This window comes from Lepisma saccharinum, chromosome 1 (genome assembly GCF_977018435.1).
Source record: "Lepisma saccharinum chromosome 1, izLepSacc3.1, whole genome shotgun sequence".
Taxonomy (NCBI): Eukaryota; Metazoa; Arthropoda; class Insecta; order Zygentoma; family Lepismatidae; genus Lepisma; species Lepisma saccharinum.
In genome coordinates, this window is record NC_139229.1 from 167,362,730 (window position 1) to 167,373,602 (window position 10,873).

Genomic DNA, 10,873 nt, shown 5'->3' on the forward strand with positions numbered 1-10,873 from the left:
AAGCACACTTACCTGCATGTACTCCTAGCAGCACTTGCGCCACCACCAAAAACATCCACATCCGAGAATTTCCAAACACCACTTTGAGCATCATTGTTGTCAGGAGTTTCACAAGAATTATCGTCAAAGAAGGAACATTAAAAAAAAAATCACAAATATTCACTACCACTGAAACACAAAATCGTGTCACTACTAAACGGTGTCATTGCTGCACTAATGTATTGTTGAGAAAAAAAATCACTGTTGTTTCTTCAAACACAAATAATATCCACAAATTATAAAGTTAATAAGCGACAAATCACGAAAAATCTTTCTTCGCCTCCGCCTCTTCATGGTCTCTGGCTTAAAGATGGCGTTGATATTGCCGCCATGTTACACTGAATGCCCGCTGATGGTCGCTGCAGGCGACAGCCGGGTCGACGGACGTTATCCAAGTTACCTCTTCGAAGTCTCTTCTCCAACTGGAAGTACAGGTTGTTCGTGAGAAAGAAGAGCGGTGCAGGTGACGCGCCGACGATTCAGGTAAGGAATTTCACCTGGAAGAAACTTTCGCGTTGGAGCTAAAAGATGAGATTTAACTCACGTCCATTCATCAAATAGAAGGTCAATGCCCAAGAAAATATATCTCAATACAAAATCTTTAAGTTTTCCTGAAAAATAACCTTATGTTTACAAACTTTGCGGAATATTTTACCGTCAATTTGTTCTTTTCCTTGACTGCTACAAGAAGGATGTACTCGAAGGTAATTCTTGGCATTTCAAAAGGCAGCACCAGCTTTTATTTGCATTGTTTATAATTTGCCTAAGTATGTCAAGAATTTCAAATGATTAGTGGTGTTATTTCCAATAGGTTCTGGCAACGAACACATCTCGCAGACAATTGTCGCTTAATTATATTTTAATAATAAAATGAAATTTAATTTTTGTATTTAACGCCGTCGAAGGTTCCAGGTTCCACTACCGGCCTGGGTATTAGCTTTTTTGTGGGTGTCCCTTCATCACCATTTATCCTCATCGCCGCGATTAACCAAAAGTATCGGAAAAGCGACGTAAAAGAAGAAAAATACAAATCATAAATACCGTTCTTTTGATTTAATTCATTGTTGTGACATGTTGGAACAATTATTGCAATTTAGAATACTTAATGGCGCTGCACAGTACTTTGATGGTCAAGTCCTACCAGGAGTTTTTTTTTTTTTTTTTTTTACGGGGGCGGGTCTGAGGTGGGGTGAGTTGTAGTTTGCATAGACTCCCTCATCATTGTTTATCTGCCTTTCATAACAGAGTCCAGTTCTTTTTCATACACAAGTAGTCAGCGAGGGTTCTGGATTTGAGTCTAAGTCTGGAAGTGGGTGTTCCTTTGTGTTTGTCCATTTATAAGTTTCATTTAGAAAGTCAGAAGTCAGCGACGATCAGACTTGATGCGCTGGCCAGGCATCAGTGCGATCAAACACTGCTTGGTAGACCTTGGCCCTCAAACAGGCAAATAGCTGCTGACCTTCGTGGCGGAGTAGTTATTCACTGCAACTTCAATGCTTTCCGACTTTGTGCCTTACGCTTCATGTCAGTCTAGGATCATCTACTAGCTGATACCTTCTTCCACGGATCATTTACCCGTTAACCACTCATTCCAGTACATCATTTAGCATGCAGTTCCTTCTTAGCCACACACAGAACTCGAATTGCATCAAATCAAGGTTGATGCATTTCGGTGCATCGACTGACATGGTTAAACTTGTGATATTTGTTTATTTGAAGTAATCGTGTCTGATCTTGCCCAATGATGCATTTTTAGTGCATCACATGGAACAACAGCTCATAAAAGTACACTTTGATGCATTACTGTGTGTATTTTGGTGCACCAAAAGTGCATCATTAGCAGTTTATGCACTTTGTCTTTAATGTGCTGCTGGAGTCAACATATTCGTGTCAATTGACACATTTTGGGTTCTGTCAGTGTCTCAGCCAGTTTCTCTTACTTTCTTTGATCACTTCCAGCATGGATCGTCTTTCACCAACTCTTTCCAATTCAGTTTCTTTATTTTCTTTACTTTGTCCATTGCTAAAGCTTCTAATTCTGTTTCTGCACCATACAACGCTTCACCCCCTCCCCCCACACACACATCACTTCTTAGGTCTTTTTCTGAATTGTTTGTCCACACTTTCACAAAACACAGTTCTTCTTCTACTTCTATTAAAGGCTTCTTTTGTCATTGCTGTTCATACTTTGATATTCTGACTGCAGTTCATGTTACTGCTTATGGTACCTCCAGATTATCTGAAATTGTCAACTTGTTCAATACTTTGGCCTCTTATTCTGACGTTCATTTTCCTTTGTCTTGTTCACATTTATTTTCATACCGAACTGCTTCATCTCCTACCAAGGCCATGTCGTACGCAAATATTGTACATTTTATTTTTTCCTCATATTATTGACCCTCTTTTATACTGGAAGCAGTTCTTTGCTAATTCTTCTCAGTCGATATTGCATAATGCTAGTCGAAGGATGCTGATCCTTCTCATACTCCTCACAATTTCACTTCCCTCACTCACTTTAACTCGTTGTTTCCTATCTTCTCTCATTCCAATCTACACCAGTCCTTTTCAGTATGTCTGCACTTTTCACTCTTTCAAATTATTTCTCTAGATCCACAAATACTATAAAATGCTTCCTCTTCTTTCTCTAGCTATCTCTCGCTAATTGTTCAGAGTAGTCCAACTGCATTTCATGTACCTTTTCCCTTCCTGAAACCAGACTGTTCTTCTTTCAACTCTCCGTCAACCTTAGCCCATAAGCTTCTATTTAGCACTCGCAGAGAATTTTCGTTGAGTGCCATATCAAGCTGATTGTCCATACTTTTCTTCTACAAAATAACTAGAACAGTTGTGATGAAGTTTTCGGGCTAATCGCCTTTCATTACATAACCATAAGATCTTCTTCTTTCCCTCACCCAAGCACTTCATTAGTTAGATAGGGATCTCATCCTACTTTTGTCTTTCCATTCTTCATTTCCTTCAAAGCTTGCTCGAATTCTTCCTTTAGGATGGATTCTTCCTTTCTTAACATACGTTATCTGAACGATTCCTTTTGCCATATACCTCTTCTACATACTTTCCCCAAAACTTCATATTTTTCTGGTTTGTCTGTGATTTTGCAACCTTTGTCATGTTCTATCATCCACATTGTTTTCCATTTCTTCCTTCCAAAGTCCATACAGTTTGCTTCACGATACATCAAATTCAGATCCTCAATTTCTCCATATTTCTGCTTCATCAATTTTTCTTCATCCTTATCAATATATTTATTTTAGTTATATATTGTAAACTATGTATTGTTTTCTACACGTTAATATTGTATATTCCTTATACAATTATATAATAACATATAGTTTATGTGCCGTTTTAAGTTTTATTAATATACAGTAGTAGTTGTTTTTAAATACCTATAGCCGGCCTCTATGGCGGAGTGGTTAGCACAGCGCGCTACGACGCCAGGGGTACCAGGTTCGAATCCCAGCCTAGACATGTGTGTTTGTGAGTGTCCCTTCACCAATGTCATTGTATCATCACTTATCCTCATTTCACGATTAGCCAAAAGTGGCAGAAAAGCGAAGTGAAATATACCAAAAGAAGCAATTAATTAAATACATATATCTATATATATGACGTTTCCGAAAGAGCAGCATTTCTATCTAATATATGCACAACAAGAGAGCATTTCAATGATTTCAACAAGATATAACATGAACATCGAAGTATGGAGTTACTCGTCAATCTTGAAATAAAAGAATGCAAGTTGACTATAATTTTAAACACTTACAAGAGGCACATTACATTCAACTTAGTCTATATCCGAACAAGTACGCCCCACACTTTTTGCCCCTGTTGTTGTTAAGTAAAACGTAAACTGTCCTTCCCGTCCCTCCTTCCACGTTTTGGCACCCAATCGCCGCTACTGGGTGGAACTGATTGTGATCTATGTGTGAAGTTTTCTAAATAAATATTTTGTAAATTTCATCAAAGTCATGGAAATTTGGAGGGGATGCACTGGCCTCCCTTAACACAACATCCTTGACTCAATGGAGGCTGTTGTGCCACAGAATTTATTTTACTTAATTTGGCATATTCTATAAAGATAAGATATATTTTCTTGCGTATGCTTTATATTCAATACATATATATATATATATATATATATATATATATATATATATATATATATATATATATATATATATATAGGGACACAAATTTATGGTAAATAAAAACTGAGGAGAGCGGTAAATAAAATGTTAGATCAGCGTATACACCAGCGGTGAAAATAAAATTGCACATACTTTTTCATTATGAGAGGAAACAACATACAAAAGAGCTATAAATTGATAAACTACTTCATTTTTATATACTGTACACATGCACAAGTACTTAGCTGTCCAACCAAAAAGAAAACATTAACACAAAATCACTTCATTTCTAAATTGCATATCTCAAGTGATTTATTCATTGTATGTATTTAAAGGATATCCTTGCTATCCAACAAATAAAATAATCACTACTGCACATACACAAACACATGTTAAAAATTACATGATGATAAACAAAATTCATTCATGACAACACCAATGACACCATTGTTTCCCTTCATGTGCGGGAACAGACTAATCTTATCGCTGCTACAGCTAGCAAGTTCAATGAAACTGGAAGTTGAGTAGACATTCGGCGGAAGAAAGGCATGCAGCTTGACAGGGAACGAAGTTTTCGAACTGAGATTATGTGAATGGGAAATCCCAATTTGCAGCGTCTTCCTGATGTGATCGAAGATAAAACGTTCTTCAGCTGCTAGTGGTAGGAAACTTTAGGCAAACGTTTCGTTACAAATCGAAAGTTTACGCGCGCAACCTCGATTGCCGGTTTTTGCGTGTTTTCTACTTAATTTGATGATATTTCACGGTTATTTCGCGAAAAAGCGTTCATTTCGTGGAAAAGCAAACATTTCGCATTACTTCGCGAATAAAACTCCTGCATATTTTATCATTGGGGTGTAGTTACGTGCAGAATGTTCAAAATTTAATCTTTTTTTCACATTTCGCGATTTCGCGCATCGCGAAAATTCAATGTCCCTATATATATATATATATATATATATATATATATATATATATATATATATATATATATATATATATATATGGTAATATCCAATATTATGCCATTTATGAGATTAGTTGGCACGATAGGACGAAAAGGTACGACGGTCAGGATAAGAGAGCTTTCACAGTTGTTTACGTAACACGTCATAAATAGTTACTTCTGCATACGTTCCGGCTGGTTTTCCCCCCAAAGAAACTTTCACCGAAAGCATATCCGATGTCCTGTCGGAATCCCCTCGCGAAATTTGTTATGCCACCGGGATTCCCTTCGTGAGCTTTGTGGAAGGAAGAGAGTGGTCGCGAGGACCCACACAATAGTAGGCGGCCGAGGCTGCAGAACTTTCACCCGCGACGGCGATGCAAAGTGGGTTTGTGGGACCGTTCCAGGATGTCGGTGGTGAAAATTAATCCTCTTCGATCGAGAAACGGAACTGGCATCGTAGGCGATGACGATAGCTGTAATTTATTGCCGGTGAATGTGAGTGTCGAGAACCCTCGTTGTCACGCAGTCATTTGGAGTCACATTTGATACGAAATCCAATGACGTTTGGAGGAATTTCTCAGGATCCAAAGGCGCAACTAGGATTTTTCCGGCCTTCGATAAAAATAAAAAATAATAAATAAAACTGTATTGGAAAATATTGTAGAAAATAGTGTTGAAACAACCTGTAACATACATGTCACCATGGTTTTAAAGAAATGGTGTTAAAGCGACACACACAGTTGTCCCAGGAGGTCCACACCACGTGTTGGTCAACGTTTGACCTCAGTGGTGTTGAAATACCATATATAAATTATTGTAAAAAACATCATTTTGCCGGCCTCCGTGGCGGAGTGGTTAGCACATCGCGCTACGACGCAAGGGATCCCGAGTTCGAATCCCGGGGTGGCATTGATGTTTGTGAGTGTCAATTCATCAATTTCATCATATCATCACTCATTCCCATCTTCGCAAATAGCCCAAAAAGTGGCACAAAAGGCAAAATAAAATTAAGCAAATCAATCAATCAACACCATTTTAACCCAGGTGTTTATCCAGAATTTTCCATCGGAGTAGTATAAGTTCGTATTAGGGGAGTAAGGGTAAATTTAGAGCCAAACTGGCCATAAATTGGGCCTTTGTGAAAAATTATAGGGGTGTTGAGAAAATTTGGGGAGCGTTAAGGGGTGTGCGATTAAATCACTGCTTTAACACCAGCGTTTTCTTTCAGTGCAGTGTGTTAATTAAGGAGGGTATAACAGAAGTTCTCCCGCTTCCCCCCCCACCCATAGACCCAGGTTTCCCTGGCAACAGATATACATTTTCAACTCTGCCAGAAATGATTTGATCGCCATCCCCATAAATAACATTCACATTTGTAACAAATATTTTCATCAAATAAGTATCGTTTCGTACTTTAAAACATAATCAGTCGCGATCGACGAAAAAGTGGAGAACAATATTTTTGGGTGATTCTGGAAGAGATGCAGAAGTCCGTAGGCATTTAGTCAGATTTTTTTTTTTCGCTGAACATGCTCTTGCATCATATTATGGTTGCTCGCTCTCGTCGTGATTTTTATACGGTTTTGGCAACTGAAGTATCAATCTGAATAGAAGAATCGTGATTTCCAAGATCACCAAATATTTTGCTAATATCCTTTATGTAGTGGAGAAGAGAAGGGACGGAGAGGAGAGAAAGAAAAAGAGAGAGGGGGGATAGAAAAAGAGGGAAGAGAAAGATGTCTGAGAGAGAATGATAGAAAGAAAGAAGGACAGAAAACAGGGAAAGAAAGAGAGAGAAAGAGGAAGAAGCCTATTTTCCGGTGATCCGCATGCTGGCAACTCAGTAGCTACCAAAAATATTATAACACGCCTCCTAATCGAGTGTTGTTTGACAGTGAACAGTAACAAGACACCAAAGATGATGCTGAACATCAATGTTCCATTAACACCAAAAAGGAATGTTCTGTGTCCCCCCAACTATGAGTATTTGAAAGACGACGCTTGGTGTTACTTTACGCCACAATTTGCACGCTAATACATTTTTCGCTACGTTTCGGCTTGTGTAATTCGACACTTTGTATTTGGTAGTTATACTTTTGATTCCGTGGACGAGACGCACGCGGGCGAAGCGCACAGGGGACGTTCGGTGAGCGAAACGCACAAAGGGTATTCGGTGGGTCAGGTCGTGGGTTACTCTTCTGTACAAGCAACTTGCATATTACTAGAATGACTAAGCCTAATCCACAAATACAGTCAGAAAATATACAAATATTTACAAAATGACATCCCCATCTACAGAGATTGGCATGCTATAGACTTAAAATTATGACACCATATTTAAAAATGTATACAATATGGCGTTTTTCGTGTCGTGTCGCACAATGTGTCATAAGTAATTACAAAATGACATCATTTACAGGGATAACCCTTATTCTAGCTTCGTAATATACGCCAGTGTACGTAAGCATTTCAGCAAATATCCTTACAAGTACATATTCACAACCCTCCGTATTCGTTGGTCAACCTAACCTAACCTAACCTAATAATAATATTCACGGGCTCAACTTCAGTCTGGGTTAGCCTCACTGTGCATGAAGTGAACTTAAGTCACCAAATCCATTAATCAGTCAATAACAATATTGTTCCTATACTATAATTATAATAATAATAGCACTCCTACGACTGACAACTCCTACAACCCTCCACTCTACTATCTTAGTCATATGACCGGTTCCGCGAACCACAAGTTAGGTGCAGTCAAGGCCACGAAGTGTGCTTCAATCACTGTGCGCTTCGCCCACAGCACCATACTTTTAGTCGTTTAAAAGGACCGAACACAGGCGCTATAAAGCCAAGGGTCACATATTCGAAGGCATGGATCTGGATGTATCATTGTGTTTGTTCCATCATCTCTATCATCAGTCCATCATCATCGCAAAAATTAACTCAGGAGGTAGAAAAGCGACCGAAATAGAAACTGAAAATATAAGAAAAGAAAGAATGACAAGTGGATTGGTACAGTGAAGTTGACATCCTCCTGGACATGCAGTTAAGTTCTTGTCTTCAAACTAATTAACAGTTGAAAGTTATTTATCCCATAAGAAACACATACTTCTGGCTCTTTAAAAAGAAATGCACTGAGTTCGTACTCGGAGATTCGTTTTCCAATAATAACAAATTAAATTAGGATAATTTCAAGCGGTTGTGCATAGAATGACTTAGCATCTCAGTTTAAGTAAGAGTTTACAATTCCGAAGCATTGTCCCGTAGGTTTTTATCGGAAACAAATCTTCTAATTTTCCCGTGTACCTCTTCAACAGTTATATACTATATCCTCCGCATAAGAGAGATGCAAGTATCCCCACCTACAAATACCATCCATGCACGTGATTGGTCCGTATGCGGTGCTCGTAACATGAGTGTCATATTGCATGAAATAATTTGACGATGCAATAAACAAAGGAATTGCATTAGATTACATACTGTCTGCACGATACGTATACAGATATATGGCTTATGTTTTATTAATCTATTCTAACTGTTACAAAGTGCAGTTTCTGCTAATGGAACATTAATGACTTTTCTGCAGTGCATTTCTGTTTCTCGAAGTGTCCGCTGCTTCATGGCTCATTCATCGAGTAGGTCTGTGGAGCGGAGAGTGTGACTAAGCAACCAAGCTCGTGTGTAATTTCAGATATTCGTAATCTCAGATTACGAAACACTAAATATTGTCTTTCTCCAGGATGAAACACTAGCATTCGTAAAAGTTCAAGAAACTTTCACGAGCCATGAGTGAACAGTAAAACCGGGGGAAAAAGTATAAGGCCTAATTACGTTTTAATTTCAAGAACAAACTCTAAAAAATTTTCATTGGCAAACACGATCGCCAGATTTGTTCACTATAGGAACATTACCTTCAGTTTTAGATTTGATTGATTGATTTGGTGTTTTAAGTCCACTTTATGCACAGTAAGGCTAATCGGGACTGGGCCTATAGTTTAAAGTGGGATCCGAACCACCATGTACCCAGGGTGCGAAATCCCCCACCAACAATCTTGGCCTCAAAAATTCCCCCCCAAAAAAATTTTCGGGGGGAGAGTTTTTGTTATAACAAACAAAAGATAAGCAATTACTTTTAATTTCAAACATACTTTACTAAGAATAATATCAAAAACACAAACAAATTAGTGTAGTTGTGAGTATTGAATCCCTTCTCTCTCAAGAGATCATTAACAAATCTACATTAATACACACAATAAAAGTAAAACAAGAATGCAAGACAATAATAACTATGAAATCTGATTTATCATAAAGCACAAACTAACAAAAACTGACACATAATAAAACCACTTGAACTATTTCATAATTTATTAACATCTTTAACCAGTTAGTAAAGGAATTAATTATCTGCTTTGGAATATCTTATATGTATAAAAGTAACAAATTAATTTCCTTTATGTAATTAATAATAATAGTAATAATAATATATTTAATTGAGTAATTTATTTTTACTTTTAATAACATTACAAATATGTATCGTATGTGGGGGAGGGGGTTTGTAGATGAAGAATTTTCTCCCCCCACCAGTTTTCAATGATTTCGCACCCTGCAGGGTATCGAACCCGGGACCCCTTGATTACAAGGCGACTTCAGTTTTAGAGAATAGCGCGGGAGATGATGTACGATTTCTTCGTACATCATCTCTCGAAAATAGGAAGTAGTGTTATCTAAGTTACTAAGTAAAAGTTACTTTGCTTTGAAATCGTAACGGTTATTGTACTACATAAGAAAATAACCCAATTCGTTGCTTTACCGTAGCATACAGACATTTAAGAAATGCCAATAGAACCGTGTACCGCTTATACACATAAATAAATATATCTACAATTTAATTAGATTTTTCAATTTGCAAGGACAGTACGGGAATTTTCTCAACAGGTGTAAATGTATATTTACCAACAAAGGGTCGGTAGCTTAGTGCGTTGAGCCATGACTCATGATCTCCCCACCGAACTCGGCTTGTGCGGTCTGTCATGTCAGTAAGGTGTGAAATGTTGCTGTTGATTGGCTCGTTCCCGAGCAACATGTGTCGCCTCGGTCTGAAAGCTGCCTAAGATTTAAAAATACCAAGAACATGACAATTGCGATCGCTTAACTCTTTAAATGTTGATGGACGAATAATTGCGACCACGTCGACCGACCTTTGGCGGAAACAAGCTGGAATTCCCACATACACCTACTATACGTATTCAAGAAGCATTGCAATCCCCAGTCTAAGCTGAATGTATTTGACCCTTCTGTGCGTACCATTTATATGTTGTAGTGATTGAATTTTTTCGCGTAATTGCCTACTAGATCGCCGGTACGTGTAACAGAGTGGCAAAATCATTGTTACTTTGTTGATGAAATGCTATGATTGATGGTATGATAAAATTAATGAAGGGACATTCACAAAGAACATACGGGATTCGAACCGGAACCCCTGGCGTAGTAGCGCGCTGTGCTAACCACTCCGCCACGGAGGTCGGCTGTAATTAATTACAAATAAACAAAGAAATACGGGTGATGGGAGAGGAGTTCAGCCTTTAGATCGCAATTGTCCGTGACAATTTTTATCTTAAACTGGTGTGGTTGGGATGTATTCGCAATTGTCCTCAGTCGCAATTGTCCGGACCCCTTGTGCAACAATATGTTAAGCGGGCCATGCTTAACTTCCACCTTCTTTGTCATAATTGTCAGT

The 10,873-nt window shown here is 38.2% G+C and overlaps 1 protein-coding gene across 2 annotated transcripts in view; it reads right to left on the bottom strand.

Annotated features, from left to right (window-relative positions):
- The window catches only part of LOC146003764 (uncharacterized), a 118,992-nt gene extending 118,538 nt beyond the window's left edge, over window positions 1-454 (bottom strand). For both annotated transcript variants that reach the window (XM_083142185.1, XM_083142179.1), the window contains exon 1: window positions 13-454. In XM_083142185.1, coding sequence (XP_082998311.1) covers window positions 13-94 — 82 coding nt within the window. In that variant the 5' untranslated portion in view covers window positions 95-454. The remainder of the gene's footprint in view (window positions 1-12) is intronic.
- Between the last annotated feature and the right edge of the window lie 10,419 nt (window positions 455-10,873).